The sequence below is a fragment of the Haliaeetus leucocephalus genome, unplaced genomic scaffold (assembly GCF_000737465.1).
Source record: "Haliaeetus leucocephalus isolate CR32 unplaced genomic scaffold, Haliaeetus_leucocephalus-4.0 Scaffold484, whole genome shotgun sequence".
Classification (NCBI taxonomy): Eukaryota; Metazoa; Chordata; class Aves; order Accipitriformes; family Accipitridae; genus Haliaeetus; species Haliaeetus leucocephalus.
In genome coordinates, this window is record NW_010972920.1 from 5,965,759 (window position 1) to 5,988,575 (window position 22,817).

General features: G+C 40.1%; 1 protein-coding gene across 1 annotated transcript in view; it reads left to right on the forward strand.

The window, feature by feature from the left end:
• Nucleotides 1-22,817, forward strand: part of SYNPO2 (synaptopodin 2) — a 95,721-nt gene that overhangs the window by 46,684 nt on the left and 26,220 nt on the right. Inside the window, exon 2 of the mRNA XM_010575549.1 lies at nucleotides 19,348-19,499. Within this exon, the coding sequence (XP_010573851.1) occupies nucleotides 19,348-19,499 (152 nt within the window). The remainder of the gene's footprint in view (nucleotides 1-19,347; nucleotides 19,500-22,817) is intronic.

The following is a 22,817-nucleotide window of genomic DNA, read 5'->3' on the forward strand; positions in this document are numbered from 1 at the left end:
CCCCCCCCCCCCTTCAGCTAACGGGTCTCTTTCTAGTGTAATCCCTTCAGGTGCAGTCCCTGTACTTACAACGTAAAGAATGCCCACAGTTGTCCTGTTCCTGCCCTATATTCAAAAGCAATATAGTTAGTATATGAAGCCGATTTCACCAATAAATCTGCAAAGGTACCTGTGTGCACAACAGTTGGGTAGAGCAGCAGTTCCTCAAAATACTTGAGCTGCTTCTCGTACTTTTAATAATAAGCCAGGGCGAGTATGTCAGTGTATTCAAAAGCATTCTAAATGCACATTTCAGTGTCAATAATTTTATTTCTTCTGAATAACAAACGTCAAAGTAGAGAGTGTTATTTCTCCTGCTATTCCTGGTTCAGCACATTGGGTAGATGAAGGCATTTCCCCAGTTCAAACTATTCAGCAATTGCTGCCTATGCTGCTGCTTTGCTACCGACTAGCCTGGCCTCTCTTATCTTCTGCATGACACAAGACTGCTGTCTTTCCTTATGTTACTGGAACGCCGACGTCACGTCCAGTTGCTGTGTTTTTTCACCCCTAATTCAGATAGTCTAGCTGTTCATAATTCTACTCACCTGAAGCCATACAAGTTATGTCACAGCTAGCTAGACAATATAAAAACAGAAGTAGAAACCCAGGACAATTTAAGACCAGCATCAGTTCAGTCCTGCCTCCAAATTAGAATTCATCACAGGAGCTGTGTCAGGCTACAGCAGGAATGGTCCCAATGTCCTTAATTTAGCTGTTACCTCATCTAGTCCTTACTCAAGCAAAACCATATCAGCCCCAACTGCTGTGCTAACATTGGCAACAGCTGCTAAAACCAATGTTACCTGGGCTGCCTCCGAAGGTTGGACCACACCAGAAAGTCTCCCGTGCTTCATAGACAAATTATTCCCTGGAAGCCAATCGGATCCTCTTAAAACTGCAGTAGAAATGACATTGAGAAAGTTAATGGAGAACATGGGTTTAACCAGTTCTATTCAGACCTTTTTTTTTCCCCTATCTATTCATACAAAAATTGGGACTAAGGGTAACAGAGTTATGTGTTTGCTGGATGATTCTATGTGAGGAAAAAATAGGCTTCAGAAGAAGACTCCCTAGCAAGGCAGCATTTCGGATACTGCTCTGTTCTTCTGCCATTAATTTTGACTCCAACTCTTAGCCCACCTAACCACTCTATCTGATAGTTTTTCTGCAGGACCCAATCAGTTTAGGTGCACTTTGTACTCAGAATAACTAAGAAAAATGTAGTTGGAAACACTGAATCTGTAACAAGTTTTACCTAGTTTCCCACGAAGGATATGACAGTAATTTGTTGGGTTTTCCTGGTGTTGTCACCTGTTAGCATAAGCTGTCTTTTGGCACCAGACTGTGCTTGGAACTATCTCTTCCTTCTTGCATCCTAACTCATGAAAAAGAGCATTCTCTGACATTTTTAATGGCTAAAGCAATTGTTTTGAGAACTTGAGAGAAATTAGAATATTAAAAAAACAAATACTGGGTCTTTCATTCTCATCTCAGCTGCCTCTCCCCCTCAAAAGACATCCAAGTCAGAGTATCTTTGTGTTTTCCAGCTTTATACAGAATTTTTCTTCCCCACTGAGTAAAAAAGTATTCTCATATATTATAAAAAAGTAATGGTCTTCCCAGCACAGCCTTATATAGCTCTTTGAGTAGAATCTCTCTCTAAAAATAGAAATCTCTTTGACACTGAAGCTCCAGACAGCATGGAAACTGTTGTATTTCAAGCTGAAGCTTTTGGAAAGCGTGCTCTGTATTTCCTTTACAAGCGTCCCACAAATGTGCAAAATGCACGACCTGTCCTGTCATGAACTTTGAGCAAATGAGATTTTGTTTGCAGCCAGTACTGTTGCAGCAATAGCTTCTTAGAAACAAGCCATAAAAAAAAAAAGAATGCAGCACTGGCAAAGGTTCTGGATTCACAGCTCTGCAAAAGTAACACCCTTTCTTCCCCCTGCCCTCATACACAACTGCCAGCCTTTCCCAGACTGCCTGACTGGGCAAGATACCCTGAGTTAAGCCCAACACTTGCACTGAGGACAGAAGGACAGATGAAAACAAGCAAACAGAGATCTCACACGTCAGTGTAGCCAGTTTTTCCGGTTCTCAGGCAGCCATTCCTCTTGGGAATACACAGAAAGGAAAGGGCAGGGGGAACACAAATCCTCTTGGTCCAGCTTCTGAATATGCTGACAACTTGCTCTTACTAAAGTTAGGGACAGAAAAAGCCAAGTCTGCCAGCATGCCTGATTTGGAGACTGTAAGAATAGGAGGTCTAATTCTTTGGAGCACTAAGTCCAGGAGTATTAAATAGAGCTCAGCACCTCCGTGTTAGACTTGCTCAGACACGACTGTGCAAGGGCAACAGCCACAGGTGGACTATTGACATGGGAGCTAGAAATCTCTCTCAGCTTCCACAGTTACAGTCTGAGTAAAACGGTGTTTCCTCAATGTTCTGACAACTATCCATTTGCCATGCCAAAAAAGTTATTCTTCCATCGTTGTAATATTCCCCTGGCAGCATATTTATCATGAAATTCAAAGTGCTGTTATTTCCAAATTAACAAACACAAGTGAGTACTGATTTTAAAATCCAAATAAGGGGATGGGTATATGATTCCAGCCTGCCTTGAACAAGGATCTTTCAGCCTTCAGGTCCAGGGTAAGTCTCATGCTCTACTTGCAAGACACTTCATTTTTACTCTGCTTGGCCCCACACTGCAATTATGATACATAGCCTTAAACAGTATTTTATTTAAGAGCTGAAAGGCAGCTCACGAATATTAATCTCCATGTCAATTTTATGAAACACACATGAATTGACAAATGGGTTCAAGGACTATACAAGAAAGGATTGAGGGGGCAACAAAGTAAATCTTTGCAATAGACATGCTTATTCCTATTTATTTTATAATTATTTTAGGTTAAAGCCATTTTAGACTAAGCCACTGAAAAAGAAGGAAGAATTTTATATGACAGTTTGCATCAATTCAACTATGACCATTTTAAAGCTTGATCAAATTAAACTAAGGTAAATTCTGAATATATTCTAAGCCAAAAAAAAGAGACACAGGTAAGGAAATCTTCATGGCAGATTATGGGCTTTAATTGTTTGATTAAAAGCACAGTTCTAAATAACTTGCTCCTTGTTGTTATCAGGCAAGTAGCAAAGCCCACAGAGGGAATACTTTTGTCTCCTAGTGTGCTGGAGGCTTCAGAAACATCTCTTGAGGGTCTCTAGCCACCATTTCTGACCTCATTAGGGCCTCCAGCACAAGCACAGAAACCTCATCTCCTCTGCTGGGAGAGCAAACCAGAAGTAGACCACTGACATCCCCTGGTAGGCATGGATATCCTTGGTGTACATCCTTCCTCTGAGCCATCACTGCTGCTTTCCCAGCCAGCCTTATTTGAGCCGCCAGGGAGAGATGACACTGCTGAACATCCAAATTCTGTGATGAGTCACAAAAAAGGAGCTGTCCAGGACAGCAGCCAGGCAACACTGGAAGGCCTCTATGTGAACCTATGTTATGGCATTCACAAAACATTCACCCAGTTTGGCAGAGCTTTCCTTTCTAAGCACCAAGATGGGTTGGCCTGATATAGCCCTTGGTTTTAAAAGGTTGTTTCAAAACACCACACCCTAAATGTGAGGGATGCTAAGTAAATTAGAAGACTGATAACCAAGTTTGCATGCTTTTTTTGTTTATTTGTTTGTTTAAACAGCGAGTCCTGGGAAATTTGTCTGAAACCATTTCATGGCTAAAGCCATTAGCCAATATAAATTAGTCCATAAACTAAGATATGATGACTTGGGCGAGTAGAGAAATGTCAGGGAATAGTGAAATTTGGGTGAAACAGTGAGATAGGCAATTCTGAAATTTGGTCAGTAGAGAACTTTCCAGGGAAGTAGAGAAGCTTGAGTCTAGCTGACTTACTTTGAGAAGTGAAAGAAGTAGAAATGGTTCAAGAGAGAACAACATGGTGGAGTTTAATGTGAAATCCTGGTAAACAAAGCTACCAGCTTTCACAGAGGACCATTTTCTTTAGTCTAACTAAGTTTTATTTAGTTGAACAGTCCAGCTAAAGATAAGCACAAGTAATGGGAGCTGGAACTCAGTCCCTGTATTGAGCTCACAGCTGAGTTTGGACCACTGTTTGGTTCATAATTCTCCAATGACTTGGAGCTTTGTGCTTTCCTTTGAAGATCAGGCATTGGCCACTTTATTTGTACATAATACAATAACTCTTTAATGCATATTATCTAGATGCTGCGTTTATCAGATACTTGTGTTATTTGGTTTCTTTGAACAATCTGATTCGTTTGTACTAATGCAGTCCCAAAAGCCCCCCTACCCTATAATCTGAGATCTGGCCCAATTGTACTGAGCACTGTACCCACAGAAAGCTCTCATAATAAACACAGTGCCACTGCTTTCTCTGTTGGAAGTGAGGTAAAGCTTCTAGTTACCTCTTCATGATCCTTTTGGCATTGACTGAATCGCTGCCTCGGCAGTGAGGCAAGTAGCGAGAAATACATTATCGGGCACAGATTTCAGTATAACCTTGACATCATTGACAGTTGATAGCTACAGCCCTCACTGAAACAGAAACCTGCAAGACGGCATTTGTTTCTTCTTGCTGCCTTTGCTATTCCTTTTGGGAGGATGATCATATGCCATGCTTGTATATTTGCAAACTCATGACATAATGTTAAGGGATTGTCATAAACAATACCATTTCAGGGAATGGACTGAGGAGACTGAATAACTATTTCATTTTAACTGTCACTGGAGTAGTTTTGCTCTAAGGATTAAATGTGTCATCTCATATTCAGATCTGTAATGAGAACCCTCCCTCCCTCCTTTCCGTCTCTGCCTGTTCCCTGTCCCCCCACTTCAAAAGAATTTGGGCAGATGACCAATGGAGTGAAAATGAGACAGAGGAGCCTCACAGGACAGAGTAATTGACACAGGATACGAAGCTAGGAATGAGCGGGTTTGACAAAGTACACACTAGTAGCTGAGTGGCTCATTTGCCTGCTGGTAGGATAGATTTATGGCCTGTATGTCACTAATTAAGCCAGTTGTCCCCCCACTCCCCTCGTGTCCACCCCCCAAACATTGCTTAGTCTGAAAGGCAGGTCACAGGCCAAACAATCAAATAACACAAACATGCTTTGGACTAAACCGAGGAAAGTAGAAAGATCTCCAGCAAACTCTTGCCCTCCAAACTCACCGTTCTCTCACCAAGTCAGAAAGATTTTTGCATCTCAGCACAGTTCTTATCACAGCTCTGGGTAACTTTCCAGCTGGTAATAGAGTCTATTTTCTTATTCAAATAGGCTCTCTTCTCTTCCTTGCTACTTTTGACCCACAGCAAGGAAGATGCCAGAAGTGGTGCGAAGCTCCCAATGATGTTCCTGGGTTGATGCACCCTCTACTATTGCTCAGGTCTGTGCCAAAGGGCAGCCAAAAGTTGTCCTAGCAGAAAACAGTGAGTTATCAGGCTCAGCCTAATGGCCCCACATGCTCAGAGTCTCATGTATGACATGACTCTGTAGTCGGTCATAGCTGGGACTTGCAAACCTGCCTCAAATCTCATTCATAAACAACTTCTGAGAAGTTAGTTAATCCTAGATTGCATAGCTTATTTTACAGATATGAGGTACAGGAAAACTAGCTGCAGCGGAAACTCACAAGCCTGCCTCAGTTCTCCTGAGACAAACCTCAGGTTAACTCCAAATTTCACAAAAGCCCAGAGCAGTCCAGGCAAAGCAAGGAACCACCTATTAAACTTGGGACCCATTTAGTGATGGCTGAACACAAGCTCGCTCAGCCTGAACACTGCTCTGCTCTCCTGTCCCTTTGCCCAGAATAGGGCTGAGTTAGAAGCAATGAGTAGCACTGAAACCCTCAAACTGTCCTCAAGTTAGAAGAGCAAACCAAATGAGTCCTTAACTTGGCAAAAATTCTGCCTTAACCAAAGACAGAAAGTTGGCCTCTCAGCATTGACCACTGTGCTAGAGCCAATTGTAGCCTTGGCTCTGGAGCCTATAACCCCAACTCCAGTCAAGACTGAGGGATGGTACACCCAACCTCCACCACAGATAAATAAGCCAGAACAAATTTTATCCTAACTGATTTCACAGCTTAAAAATACAAACTATTAGCCAAAATAGCACAGCCTGGATTCACACACATGTCCTCCCATTATCATAGTTTCCACCATTGAAATGCAGCAAATAGTAAGCATGCTTACTAACCCCACATTAGGCCCTAGGGCTCTGCCAGCATAACCCACTCCAAGAATGGTGCTTATTTGCCAGCTGACATCCTTACTCATCACAGCAAAAATGCCCAAGTTCAGGCTGTTCCTCCCCAATCCTGGTCTGAGCCTGGAACCTCAGTTGCACACTGCCACCTGTAACTGAAAACAGTGTCCACATCAGCACATTTCACACATGATGCTGCAAAAGCAGTAAGAGCTTTTGCTCTCTAAATTACATCTGGCAGTTTGGAAAGCGATCTTAACAGGCCTCTGGACAGTTAATGTTGATTTTCATTAAGTCAGAACATGAGGCCTAGAAAAATAAAGTGTTGTGTCAGTGTTTTAAAAGGATAAACACAAGTAATTATATGTTCTGATATCAGCTTTGACTGTATTAATGGAAGGGTCAGTATGGTGATGCAAAAAAATCAGGAATATGCAATCAATGATTATAGAAGATTGCATATTTGAGTTCTCTCCCAACAAGATTAACTCTATCAGGGAAACTTGTAACCACATTGATGTAACATTCTTTTTCTAAAGGACTTGCCATGGCATCACAGATTTTGTCTGAGAAATTTAGAACAGCTTATTCCTAAACCACTTAACAGTATGTATTCAGTTTGTTCTAGTTTACAGTTAAAGCCACATGAATGTAATGTAGAGCTGAAGACAGTCTCCTGACTCTAGCACCCCACCCTCTGTTTCTGCTACTCTCTCTTTCCCTCCATTTGCCTCCAAGGACCTGCAACTCCTTTTCCTAGAGGATGGCAGTTGCTGGCATGGTTCAGGCATACTTGTTCAGTATCTTCCTCATACAGTTATCCCAATTTCTAGTTCTGCAGCTAGCCCATGCATCTTTGTTTTACAGCACTGCATTATGTGATACAAACTCAACGGAATGGACTAAAATATATCTCATATCATGTATCTCGGTTAAACACAGAGGAACCATACGGCCACTTTCCCCCCCCTTTCCTCTCATTTATGTGGAGGAACAGAAAAAGAATCCAATCTTTTTTTTCTTTTAAGAAACTGAATTGCAGGTCTGAAAGCGCTTATGTTTTTAGTCACTTCTCACATACCTTTGCTGCTCTCTACCAGCAGCCACAAGTCTAAACTAGAAATGCTGCTCTCTTTGTAACAGTGTGCATATACCCTACTATTATCTTAGCACCACCAGGAGACAAGTATTTTCAGACAGCAGTTTTTGCTTTTTACCTTTCACTTACCTGTCCTTTGATTTCAATTTTGGTATAAGAAATGTGCCACTTTTTCTACTGAAAACACCTAGTGCATGGTCTTAGGACCATACTAATAGTGCAAGTACATAGCAGTTCCACTACTGTATCAGTGACAAGAGTTCAGCCCAAGATTAGGCAGTGGATATGATTACCACAAGGACCGTCTATTATAGTACTTCCAATATTGCCTCAAACTGTTCAGTAGCAGATAATATAGACATCTTTACTATTTATTTATTCTCCTTTAACCTTGTCATCACAGAAATTCTTTTCTCGAGGCTATAAGCTATACTGTAGTTAGAAGACTTTTGATGCTACCTATATACTAAAGCACACAGTAAAGATGCATTATTTTCTCAATCCCCAAAAAGCATTGACAATTCAATTATCTCTCTGCACAGGGGGTGGTGGGAAAGAAGAAATGAAAACGTGGCTACAATGATCATGGAAAGATCGAAGTTGGTTAGGATAAAAATAAGCCAGGAAGCACATAACCAGTCACTATTCAAGCAGGGCAAGAAGAAAAGGGGAATGGCAATAGAGCAGACAATGCACAGCCACGCTATTGAAACGCAATGGCATCATTCCGCTCCTTATCAAGTGTTCACCAATTCATCAACAGCACTAGTAAACAAGAAAATTAGCACATTTTAGTTTTGACACATCAACTTAAAGTGTGCAGTAGTACACCCCAAAAAAGGATAATCCATAGCCAGGCTATACACTAGATGTGTTGTACAAAATGAATAACAGACTTTAAGTGCTGTACCCAAGCTCACTATTGAGAAATCTGCTGTGTCGCCAGCATACCAGATCAATATTTCGGAGGTCATTATCTCATCCCTTCTTCAGCTGCTAACTTTGGATTTCTGCCAGAGAAAGGCAACCGCTAGCAAGATGATACACTAGTACATTAGGCAAAGCTTTTGGGAATTTGAGCAGGCTTTTCTTTTCACTGAGATCACTCTGCTCTCTGGTTCCAAATGGCACAAGTGCTCCGTCAATATACAAATGGTCAAACATGTTCTTTAACCCTCCCACAATAGTATGTATAAGAAGTTGTACCAAACTGCATTTGTTGAATACAATATGAAGAGAACTGAACCATTATGTAATTCTTATCACATTATGGGAAGGAGGAGACAACAGTTAAACTGAACCAGTGCGCTCAAGAAGCACGATTTCACATGTACAGTGCAGCAGGACTGACTGGAGACAGAGTTAAACAAAAAGTAAACCAATAACTAGATGGTACCATCACCCCTCTGCAAGAATGTCCCATGAACTTTTACATGACTAAACCACGATTAAAGTTCTGCTTTAGCCGTGAGTTGGTAAGTAAAGCCAGAACCTTTTGGGCAACTGGATCAATGAGTTTTAAAGTTAAAAAGTACCTTCACTTTATGTATCTTAGCATCCTATATCATATATTTTGCCATAAACTACCATAATACTGTACCACTGTTCAACTTTTCCAATTATGACCTTGGTGATAATCAACGGCAGCAGCCCCATGAACTCAAAGAGTAACATCCTACTTCACCTTCTGGAATGACTTTTTACATTTAATCCAATAGTTTGAGTATTGTATCAGACATGAAAGAACATTACGTAACAAAAATATAACTGAACATATCATTTCTCCTTTCATCTTTCTTATGTTGTATTTTCTCATTTTAAAATCCATTTAGTAATATAATTAGCTTTACAGACAGACATGAAAGCCATCTCTACAACAGTAGATGTGTCTAAGAGCCTTCCCTTAAGGCCAGAAGCAGCAAAGAGTGTGCTGAACTGCCAAATTCCCAATATCATTAACCTGCTACTGGGAAGAATTTGGTGACAGGAAATATTTCTGTGCTTATCTTCCAAAGACACTTCGTTATTCAAAGCTTCCTCTCAGGAAAAGCATTCAGGAGATAGCTTAGAAGTATCTTTGTTCAACTGAATTAATTAACAGATATTTGCATGGTCTAACTGTGCAAATTCTACATACACTCCCCAAAGAGTAGGACACAGTGACTTTAAAAGGTAAGATATAGAAAAATGTATTTTACTACACTTTTTTTATACTACAGTCACAGTACTCCAGCTTTAGCATCTAACATGCTCTAAGGGGAAGGGTCCTTATTGCATGCCCATGCGTTCAGAGGAGCTAGGGAGGGGTTGAATCTCACACTCTTGATGAATTTGCCCTGTCTGAAGGCTTTACACTGTGGCTTTTACTGTAACTAAGTCCACAGGAAACTAGCTTGTCTGGTGGAGAAATTCAGTATAGAGAGGATGGGAACTGGTATCAGCTTGGTGCAAACTCACCTCTGGGCAGCACAGATGCAAATAGCTTGAGCCACATCATGCAGCAGTCTCATACTCAAATATAGGCATGGCTAAGGAAAACAGACTAGAATTTGGTATACCAGCTCTAAAGAGGCCCTTTATAGGAGTAAAATGTATACAGCCATCATGGATTTTGAGGGTGTGTATACACAATACTCCTACACAGGTAAGTCATCCCACTCAAACTCCAGTCTATGACACTGTAATCTCAATAGTATATAACCCAGCTTGCTTAAAATTTAATCCCTAAGCTTGAGCTCTGGCCTGCCAAAAATGCCATGCCTTCGATTTAGACTAGAACCTGGTATTTCCAATGAATTTATGTGGACACAAAGCCCAGACTGGAGTTCTAGGCAAGAACATTTCCTAATCATATGGTTTTGAAAACCTCTCAAGGAACTCCTAAACTATGCTGCTGTTACTCAGTTTAATCAGCGAGTGGCTAAAATTCCCTTTCCAAAGATCTGATAACTCTTTCCTGTCTGCTCATCTCTAGCTTTCCATCTACTGACAACTACTTTCTCTTTATATACATATTCAAAGAGGAAACTAAGAATACAAGGGTCATTTGGTTTTCCTCATATATGGGCAGTCACAAGGTCTGATAACCAACTGCATCTTGCCCTGTTTTGTTACCCTGACATGTGGGCCAGGAAAATGAAATACTTGGACCTTAGATTTTCCCAGCTGTCTATCTGAAACATGTCATGATCTCCAATATCCACATGTCACCAGTGACCTTCACAAACACAGTATTAAAGGGATGAATTTTAGACAAATTTAGTTGAAGTGTTTGAAACATTGCTCAAAATACATGGAAGAGCTGGCAAGGTAATAGCTGTGAAGAATTTTTCAGCATTGTTATTCTGGAGTTAGAATAGGAGTTGCATGTTAACCATGTAACAGAAAGCTATCTGTTATATAGACAGATTTAATGCATAATGAACTGTTGTATGGGTACTTATTCCATGTGCTTGAAAACACAGAGCAAGCTCAAGAGGAGAATGGCATGTTCATATAGACATTAATAACACACAAGTACATGCTAACTTCAACAAGCCTAGATTTATTAACCAGTAAGACAAGCGGCCTAACTTTATTACAGTTTTAGTAGGTTGGAGCAGGGGGAGTTGCCTTTTTCTTTCAGATTCCCTCAGTATTTTAAGCATACAGCCTACAAGCTGCAGTCATGACTTAGCTTCCACACCACGATGCAAGTCAAAGCATCTTAATTAGAGTTATTCCATCAAAGGACTTAATTCCTTGTATGAAACATGATCTACAGGCTGACTGACAGGTTGTATCTTTGTTTCCAGAGGTGCTGATTTAAAGCTGGAAACTGACAGTTTTATTTCAGATAGGGCTGAAAAAACATAGACATTTAAAACTATAAACATAATTTTAAATAGTGGCAGGTGTAGAGATGGACAGCAAAGACCAGATCCTTATGAAATGGAAAGGTCACAGAAAGGCTTGTGTCACTGACTATATTTTTTAATAGATAGCTACATAGCCAGAGAACAGAGAATTCACATCTGAATTCACAGATGGGTACCAATATCTATATGTAATCCATGCAAAGTAGAGAGAGGTCACCTTTTTTCTTAAGACTTGCATTTATACAGCCCATACTATAACTTGTGATGGCAAAGAAAGCGTTAAGATGGAAATACATTTGAGCATTCTCATTGCAAACCTGAGTTTAAAAAAACAAAAAGAAGGCATGCAAGTTTGTCACTGTGTCACCTCTATTGATTATGTGACTATGGATTACCTCACACATGTACCACCACCTGCCTGGGAAGGTTCAGAACACTGTCAGTGGAAGGACTGGTGCTTTGGACTGAGGAGCACTGGCAAATGCTTGTTTGGACTCGGTTGTGAGTGAGACCCAGGATTTTGACTTAGCAAGATCTGTGTTTACTAGCTTGAAGTCTCTGAGCTATTTAAAGGTCTCCAGAGATCCCTAAAGAACCCAAACGCATTATGGAGTAGCGTTAACTTACTGCACAGAGATTTATATCTAAAAAAAGTTTACTAACTGAAGATTACTTTTTTGTCTAAAGGACTCCTGCATGCATAAACATTGTAAAACAAGGCCCTAGACCCCTAATTTAGAAACTGTGCCTGAATTCAGTTAATTTGTAACTTCATTTTAATTCCCTGATTTCATACAACTAAAACCACTAATACATTAAAAATTGTGCCACTCAATGCTTCTACTTCCTGCTCATAATAAAGCATTGTACATTGTTAATTTTATTAGAGTGACAGATAACTTTTAAATATATTTAAATACATTTACTAGCCACTGCATTTTCTGTAGGGTTTATAATAAAAGATATGAAGTGCCTTTTTTTGTTTTTTTTAAATACTGTCTACAGGAAACACTGATCTTTTATCCCTGATCCTGAACTTCATGACTAACACCTAGCTAATCAAGTAACTTGAGAAAAGTAACTTCTGAAAAGTATGAGCTAATGCCTGATAAAATTAAACTAAGTATTGATTATATTGTTATTTATGCTGGCCTTAAACATAGTTAAGAGAAACATGTTAGCTAGCTAAATTTATTGCAGCAACTAGCAAGCAGGCCTTTAACTGCGGCAATACTATGCTGTACTTAATTAAGTGGCAAAGCCAAGTTCCACATACACTTTGTGTACTTCCACATGTAGTACTTACTATTTGCCACTTTGTCAGCAAGCAGAATACAATTTTAATTGCTTAGATTTTGGATCACTTCATCACTGCCCCTGTCTTTTGGATCACTTTGAATCACCACCTCTTTTACAGCCAAGACTAGGTCATACTCAAGTCAGTTGAATTCCTTGTTATTTCTGGTACACAGTCCATTTAACTTGGATTTTTACCTTAATTTTACCTTCTGTTAAACTTGAGATACCTGACTATATAAAAAAGTTTTAGATTCAGAAACATCAGATCTGTATTCAGGGTATCAAATGTTAGAATTGTAAGTTATTTCTTTTAGGGAAAATATTACTTATGAAGAGTGCATCAAACACTTGTTGCTTTAATACTGGTATGAACAAAGACAGACGACGTAGTGTCTCCACACTCGTAGCCCCACTCCCCCTTTCCTACATACTGATACCTATTATCTTTGCTTCTTTCCCTTTTTTATTTCTCTGACAATACAGTAGAATAGTTGTATCTAAGAAACCAGGCATCCTGTTCTATGCTCAGACCTGTATTTTTTCCAACAGTAAAAGAATCAGTATTTCTGGAAAACTAATCCCCCCCTTATAGCAGTCATTTCATTCACAACATACTTCTGTATCCAGAAACAGTTCTCAACACAAATAGACAAAACTGATACTTGTGCTTATAACTGTGAAACAATGAATTGACACCAAGTGAGAATTTTTAACTGTGCTTACCATCTAGTTGCATCTTCCTCCCTCAAACTAGCATAAGGATAACATGCCATAAGCTGGGGAAAGAGGAAAAAAAAAGCCTTTAGAAACCTCCTTACACAAAAAACCCAGTAATCATTGCTCAGTTACCTGCCAGAAAATTCCTGAAGAGAGATACTAAAATCTTGATGTTACATGCAGAAAGTCATGTAAAGTGGCAGGTAAATAGAACCTGCTTATAGAGTTAAAAAAAAGTTACACAATTTCTACATAATGGGAAGGTCTAGACTGATTATTTTTCTCTAAACAGAAAGTAGGTCACCACTTTTGTGGGGAAAAATTTAAAAAACCTCAACACAAGACACATTTAAATAAAGCTACTCTATTAGTTAATGGCGAGATTGAAGTGACTATACAGAATAAGGTTTGTAAAACCAAGATTAAGGTTAATTATTATATTATTTTAAAAGGACTATTTAATAGATATTTCTTAAACACAGTTCTTCGTTATTGATGGCAAGACATCCAAGGGCACAGTTTGCTACTGTAGTAAAAAACACTGCTTTAAAAGCTGGCTAGTTGTTGGGTCTGAGAAGGTAACCTTAAATTGGAAATCATTATTCAATGGGGGCATAACAGTAGTCAAAGGACATATCCTTGTTAAGCACCCTTCACCCTTTCTTATTGATGTTTAATCACCAGTCTAAAAGAAAACACAAAGTCACTGCTGGTAAAGTTTGCAGCTGACATAACTGTAGTAGTAGTAAATAACAAAGACCAACAACTGATCTACAGAAGTCCCATTTGCCTTGTAAGCCATGCTATTTTGGGCACCATGTTTCAGCATAAGAATACACAAAGCCATCCACCAAAACCTCAAGATTAACACTGAGGACTTACACATGTAAATAAAGTTCACCGAAACCAGCTTCAAGCCTTGAGGGCCATACCACCATTCAGAAGAGGTTTCAGGAATTAGATAGAATATTCAACTAAATAGGCTCTTCCAGAGGTGACCCCTCAGTGAGAGAAACAACTCTCTCTGTATGAGCAAGGGAAGTGTATTCCCACTACATCCAGCAGCAATATTTTCTGTTCTGTTGTCTAAAAGCTGCTGGCAAACTGAAAAAGGATCAGTAAATAGTTCTGAGAATAACTCATGGTTTGGAAAGCTTGCTTTGCATTAAGAATATTGCTGTGCAAGTATACATATATGTATATATATTTTTTTAAAGCCACAAAAAAGTCTTACTTTAATAGATAAGGACTTAGGCTAAATGGATTGCACTTGTGCTCAGATGACTCATTTTCTCAGATTGGTTGCTCAGTCAGGCTGAGCAATCATTGAGTCTGATTGCTCAGTCAGGCTACATCTGAAGCACACCACTTAGACACGTCCCAGATACAGGTGTGTACTCCTAGCAGCACACCAGAATAAGATATATGTCATCCTTCCTAAAAGTTACTGGTAAAAAGCTATGAAATATCCTAATAATTTCTTAGTTGCACAGTTGGAGAACCAGGACTGTAGTGTCCTCAAGTCCATTTGCCTTGCTTTAAACTACAACTCATTGACCCTGTTATCAGGTTCAACATACCTCAACTCTCTGATCTGCTTATTATAGGGCCCAGACACACAACCAAGATCATCAGCTGGTAAGCTGAGCCCCAGTTGCCGTCTGTGCCTCCAGGTGCAGCCACAACAAGTAACAGGTGCATCTACTTTAGCTTTTTAGCATCATCAGGATTACATTTTCTGAGGCAAGATTCCCTATTATCCTGATTTACCATACGTTGTTTCATAGTATGGAACAGTTTTGGGTTGTACAAACTAAACTGCTTTCAGATTAAATCAAAGGAACAAATCTAACAGACCTGTTAGAGGGCAAATCAAAGGAACAGACCTGCTACCTGGCAAGGAGTCTCCAGGTGACAGAATGAGACTAGAGCTAGTTTAAAGCAAAAACACTACAGCATACACAGCATGAAGGCTTGGGACTCAGCATTAGCTTTGTCTACAAAACCCCTCCTTTGCCCCAAACTAGCATGAGCACAGCCACCACGTATCCCTCAGTTTATTCACCTTCCACCAGTTAAGAAACTGACTGAAATTGCCATGTGCTGCAGGCACCTATGACTACTCCAACCCCAGGAGCATCCCACAGCTACCACCAACCCACAGCAAGTTACTATCCCATACTTTTCCCCCCACATACCTGTGCCTTTGGGAATGTGATCTCTCACCAGCACATCACAGCACCCAGACCTTACTGCCTCACAGTCTCCAGCCCAAGTCTTTATAGACCCTCCTGAGGAGCCTCTGGACAGCCCCCACTCCCTCGTTACAGCAGCTGATTGTAAATAGGTGCCAGGTGAGGGGCTGAGGAGCCTTCCACCAGCCCCTGTGGCCTTCTGTCTTAGGGACGAGGGCTACTGCTGCTTGTGCAGGTTCATGCTGCGCTGCTCACAGAGGGTCCTGGCTCCTCCGTGGTGCTCAGATAACAGCGAGCATCCAGGCTAACTTCTTCACAAAGGAAGTTTCCCCTAAGATTAATGTCTCTGTGGATATGAGGAATTGCTCAGCACTTGATGTTTTAAGCAGCAAGGGGTGCTTCTGATAGTGGGAGATTCTGGATACAGGAGTAATCTGGGAACGAAAAGAAATTATGTACTTCAGGTAAATTGTCCAAATAATCAAGCACTGTGTTTCACACCCTCCAGCCACAGCAATCTAAACACCTGAAATTAGAGAATATTATAACAAATGGCTCAGAATAACCTGAAGTCTTTGTGTACAGCTATTTATATACAACACTTTAATACTGTTAAAATTCAGAAATCTAAAACTCCCTATGGGCAGAGCATGCACAGCATTGACTAAGGTCAGTACCGCTGCAATGCCAATACACCTTGTGCGATGATTTCCTTAAAACTTTTGGAATTCAAAGTAAATATTTCCATTGCCATTTCATTTTGTAATTGGAAGAAAACCAAAGCATTCTAACGAGCGCATGATATATAACTTGAATAATAAAAAGGAAAAATCCTGACTGAGGGGGAGCAGAAAAGCAATACAGGCAGCACCAGGGGAAAGTGGGCTAAAGCCCTTCAAAATGCCCCAGGAGCAGCTGGTATCTTGACAGGTTCAGCACTAATGGTACAGACTCAGCTTCGCTGTGTTATACCAGTATTGCAAGCACTGAAAAACTAAGAAAATCTTTACAAGCATATTCTTCTAGTAGTGAGATCCCATTCCCAAATTTTATGGGAAAAAACACTTTTCCTTCCCAAAGAAAACTCCAGCCCAAAGCAGATAGGAGAAACAAGTAACTGAGGAAACCTTGGCTGCACTATAAGGCTACAGCAATCACTAGTTTTGGAAGAATCTCTTCTGCTTTACAACCAAATATGCCTTGCCTTAAGTTCCCAAGAACTGGATGAAGGTTTCGTACTGTCCCCTGTGTGACCAAGTTGTATTTCTGCTAACAAAGGCAGCTTTTGTTTCCCAGTGGGCTCATCAAAGGCTTTCTGCCAAAACTTCCTTTGAGGGAAAACTGTCCACTAAACACATACTTTACTAGGAAGATCCTGCTTTCCACAAATCTTCTTAGGATTTTCTACCCTAGCAGCAACCTGCTAGAATTTACTATACAACCTGCCCTTGCTCATTTTTTGTCAGTGCTCTCTCCTCCCTTTTATTTCCCCAACAGAAACACACACACAAAAAGAATAAAATTGCAGTGATTTTATATAAATATTGTTCAAATTTGGGAGGCACAGGTGCCTCTGGGAGAGGCTGGGGAAAAGGCTGACATACAGTCAGGAGAACCATTAATATGTACAGCATGTGCAGTGTGATCCTGCAATGGCAAAATCATGTTAAAGGTTTGATTTATGTAGATAAACCTGGAAATACAATACCAACAGGAAATTTGCTCTAATGTGCATATCAACTGAAATGCTACCAGAGAGTGAAACATAGCGACTTCCAGTAATTTCTTTCCTGCATGACCAGCCAAAGAAGAGGTTGAGTTTTTGTATGAAGGTTCAAATATCTCACAATTGTGATCTTTCAACAATTCACAAGGCAGCAAAATGAACTGAGAGGCCCTTTCAAGGAGTTTAAAAGGAAAATTCAATGCCCTTGTCTATTTTCTTTGAATGCTACCAAGGAGTCTGTTTAAAAAATTATGAAAGTGGTTGAGCTGTCTACCAATTCACGTAGACATATTAACATGGTAATTTTGCTTTTTGACATAAATCAGTGAAGTTACAGAATGGGTAACAGTTTCTCTCCTGAGACAGCTGTAATGGTAATCTATGAAAGAACTGACCCCAAATTCTCAGACACTTAATAAAGAAATAGAAACAAGTCTTCTCACAATCTAGGTATCACATTATGCTATTTCAGAGTTCACATGTTGCTATAATTGCTGTTCACATGTTTTTTGAAAAAGGGTCATTCTGAATTCTTGCTAGCGTCTACATTAAATATTTACATTCAGGCCTAAGATGTCTTGTAAAATTTTAATAGCATACGCTCCTATTTAAAAAAACAATAACAAACCCTCAACCTAAATCCTAGCTCATATATGAAGCAAAACATTCTAAACACTGTCTAAACTGTCATTTCTTCCCAAAGCACAAGGATGTTTATGCTCTTGCCTAAGGGGAGATAAACAGAGCTGCATACCACTCCATATTTGTAAATGTTAACTCTGCAAGGTAGAAACTGGCTTCTGTATGCACCAGGCTTCTGTTTCTTCACTGCTCAAAAAGCCATAATATGACATATGCGTATGTATAAATTGAAACAACAAAGATATATGGCTGTGCCACTGAAAAACATGCAGTCTCACTCTTTATTCCACATATCATCCTGACTCCAAGAAACTTTTCAAAATTGCCTCCAGAAATGCATCTTAGGTACCAGCCCAGTGGCCTAATAGTATAACTGGGGACAATTCCATGAGTCTGTGGGACAGTTGCACCCTCAAATCTGGTGTGAATCAGAAGTAACTTTCGTAGAGTCAGTGGGGACTGACTCTGCTGCTGTGAGTGTGGTAGAACCACACTACTTCTTTAAAAATTTTCAAGAAAATGCTACGAGAAATAGTAACGGTAATGTATCAACCCACCAACTGAATATCGTATAAGGCCAAAGGACTTGCACCACCAGGTAGAAGACTGAGAGCAAAGAACCCAAGGACAGCCCTTTTATGTGTATGTGTCATTCTAAAATAGACTCCTGCAAGCATTCTGGTTAATATAACATACTGTTTGCCAAATATGTACTTTAAAAATAGCAGTCAACTGTATGGCATACCTTGAGTGGTGTTAAAGCTGTCTAGGTTTTGTTATACAAAGACTGTGATAAGTTATAACACGCTGCCAGTGGAAAAAGAAGTGAAACAGCAAAAACTGAGCTGCATAAGATTTTTGAATGAGTACTTAACAGGGAAGGTTAAACCATAACAGGCGTGTCTTAACTTTAATAAATCAGGGCACTTACTCAGATGACTAAACATGGATTTAGGATCTCCAGTGACTCAGATGTTTATAGTCTGGCAACTAAACCTTTACCATTGGGCATCTAAGGAAAAGTGTCCAGTATACCAACAGTCTGTATACCTACAGCTCTAACAGCATGTAGATATTGACATTCTGCCCAGAGGAGCCTGAAGTTACACACTCTTTTAAAATCTTGGCATAGAATTCAGCTTTAGTAGTCTTTCATTTTGGGAGAAACTAATGAGATTTTTTGCATTTCTGCTAATATCTGATCAATTGATTGTTGTCCCAAACTTCTATGTCTCCCTTTTTGAAAAAAATTTCCAGCCTGTTTGACATCTAGCTCACAAGCTCAGTAAACCAGAAGTTTTTGTATTTGTTATTACTGGCCAGAACAGTATTAACCTCAGCTGGGACAAGTTATTCATTTGTGTTACTAGAAATTTGTTTATGATCAATATTACTGATCCTTTTTCTTTTGTACAGACAAAAGTAAGTTGAAGACATGGTTGCTGCCATTTTCAAATGAACACTAATTGTGCAATTTGGAATTTGTTTTTGACTCATTGCAGGTTCGCAGCAAGAGCAAAGCAGCTAAGGCTGGACTGTGTGAGGGAGATGAGGTGGTGTCTATCAATGGCAAGCCTTGTGGAGACTTAACGTATGCTGAAGTTATTGTTCTGATGGAAAGCTTGACTGACGTCCTGCAGATGCTTATCAAGAGGTACAGGAATGCTCAGAATGCTTTGGTGCAATTCTGTTCAGTAAACCACATAGAAAATTCTGGTTTTGAATGCACTTATTTTGCAGACTTATACTGTGAGCTTCTGATAGTCCTCTTATTAATGTCTGTAACTCTGCTTGTCTGTATGGAAAAGGGAGGAAAGACAGACTATTTGATCTGAAGGAATTATTGTATATAATTTGAACAGCACAGTTCAGGCACAGAATTAAGAGTACAGTCTCCAAATGTAACGATTTTATTTCTTATTAGGTATTCTTAATGCTTACAAGGTGTTCACTACCATATCTGCATACTGCAGGGTCTTGACTTCAATTATTCTTTCCACCCCTTTGAAGTAGTGAAGTGTTGTTATTCCCCACAGATATGGAAGTGAGGCTTACAAAAAGCAAAAGCTTTGTAGACAGAGAAAGTGTGTTAGACAGATATGCCTTGATGATGACATGGCAAATGGTCTTCTTGGGGGGGCAAAATATGTCAGGAGGGGGAGAGGGTCTGGAAATCATGAATTCTATTTCTGTAGCTGTTAGCACTTCGCTAGATGAGGTGGGGCAAGTCACAGCTCTCTGGGTCTCAGCTTCTCCATTTATAAAACAGTGATAGTGAATTTCAGCTTTCATTGAAAATGCTTCGAGCTTCTTAGAGTAGAGAACCTTCATGTAAATTTGCAAGCAAGCCAGCATTACTGCTCACTGCACATCAGCCAATTCTAATGACTGTTCTGTAATTTTCACCAGTGTAATGCATGCAATCTTGAGTTCAGAACCACCTACAGTAAGCACATTCTCCCCGGACTTTGTGAATTCAGACAAGATGAACTCTGAATTGCCTTCAGTGTGGGTAAGAAGAGGAAGAAAAGACCTGAGACTTCCACACTCCTTGTCAGGAATTATGGCTCCTCCCCACAAGCTACTGCTGTTCCCTGGATTTGCTCTCCCCCAGGCAGGACTGGGAGGACAGAAGGGGTCAGGATTCATCACAAGAGCTAACAGAGGAGTGTCACTGGAAAGGCTGAAAGGACTCTGGTGCAAAAAAGGCACTTGTCTCTGGTTACCAGGGATGTCTCAACAGCATGTGAAATTCCTCTGTGGTTTCTGCAACCTGCGCAAAGGAACTTTTCTAAAGTGTCTAGTAGTTCAAAGTTACAATCTACCTTCAAAACAAGTTGCTCTCAAGGAGTATTCATTTTATTTATAACAGACATTTTGCATGACCTGTCTGTGTATGTTGTCTTGGGCTAAGAAATGGATCAATGTGATGAGATCAGGGGAACAGTGATAGGTGAGGATTACAGCTTACCTTCTCCACAGTGCATAGCTCTTGTTTCTGGTTCAGCAGTGTACCATTTGAGTGCTCCTCACGTGATAGCTGCATTCTTATGTTTTTAATTCATAACATGACTACTGGAACTGCACTTGTAAAGATGATATTTGTGGCTGACCAGCTGTCTTCTTTGCAGCCATAGAAATAGCTCCATATGCGTTGACTCCTGCCTGTTGCTGCTCTATAACTGATATTTCAGTTGGTCTGAAGGCCACAGTACACTAGCTGAAAGTGACAGCACATCTTCCATTCACTCCATTGCCCCTGCTTGAATGTATGGTGAACGGCAAGACATATCCTGAAAATCGGAACCAAAACAGAGTGCTTAGACCACATAATTCAGTGTTTCATGGAATGAAACTGTGTCTGTTAGAAATTTCAAGAAAATTGCAGTTGCTCAACACTCTGAAAGTAACTAAAATGTTCTAAAGGAATTCACCATGAGAATCTTTGAATTTCTTCTCATCAGCTCATCTTCCCCAATTCCCAGCCCCTACTGTCAGTATCCTCCAGGGTATGGGAGAATAAACTGAAACACTTCTCTTCCCCTGCTACCTCCTTTGTGGATAGTAGCCCTCTCAGCACTACCACCAGAAGGGTTTTTCAGGAAGTGTCTTAGCATCCTCCGAAAGCAATGAGAAGCAAACCCTTCCTTTCCTGAGTAGCCACTTGTTAGCAGCCATCTCAAGAAAATGCTGAAAATCATGAGGAAAGAATAATGCCTAATTAAAGTGGTGTTCCAATGGTGATCTTTACATCCAAGCATCTTTTGCTGGCAGGGAAGAATATTTCTCCTTGGGAAGCTTCTGACTGTTCCTAAACTATTTGCACGAAGGATGAGATTTTCATAGGCAACCATTGTTGGCCTAATTCTGCTCTTACTAAGCTTACTGGGAGGAAAATTAGGCTTTTAAAGTAGTTTTTAAAATGCTACTTGGCCTTTGATGTCTACAAAAGGTTCTCCCAGTACCCTGTAAACCACAGTCAGTAACTGACCAGCAGTGCCCACAAAACCTTTGGTTTACAGGATTAGAGGAAAGAAACACCCTGCAGGGCAGGCACTCTCCAGATGCCATGTGGGGGAGCATCTTGCTGACCTTCCTGACAAATGCTGAACAGATGCATCAGGGAAACATCGAGAATGGGGACAGAAACAGAAACACTAGCCTGCCCTTTTCACATCAGTATTAGCAATTCTTGGGCTACTGCTGAGTCTAGAAAGAAAATTTCTAGGGGGAAGCAGGGAGTGTGCTCAGTGCATACCAAAATTAAATGCACCATGTAGGGAGTAAAACATGACTCTGACACAAACCCTGCCGTGCTGACTCCATGAGTTCTGCTTCCTTCCTGGAATTACACCAGGGGTGTTGCTCCTGCAGTGAGCTGGAAAGACCTAAAACAAAAATAATAATTTGACAAAGCAGAATCTTAAATGACAAAATAGAGATCAGATCCAGTATTATGCCTCCTGACACATGGATACACATTTATGTCTATATAGAGTAGAAGTATATCCATAAGTAGTAAACACCTTTTTAAGGTGGAAATCTTTCTCTCACACATACACACAATCACTCAGCTACCAATAAAGGCTAACATTTAGCTGGCCCAGCCCCCAGTCTCATATCTTACAAGGAAATGTTTACAGATTTCTGTCATATATCTGTACTTAAGAGCAGTACAATTGATCATCCAAATAGCATAATATGATGGAATCCAGCGGCACTCACAAGGAGCTCCCTAAATTAAAATCTGTCTGACCTTTATGTAGCTCCATATGTGGTTTAATGGATGTTACACATCTTGTGCTATTTGAGGCAGACCCAGACTGCTACAAACAGTATGCTGCATGGCTAGAAAACCAAGTGATATTAATGCTTCTTCAGTGCACTGACAGATTTATTTCCTCTGTTGCTTCTTCCAGCCTTTCTTTGTATGGGGTTCCAAAGTTTCAGAATACCTGAGACCCATTTTTGA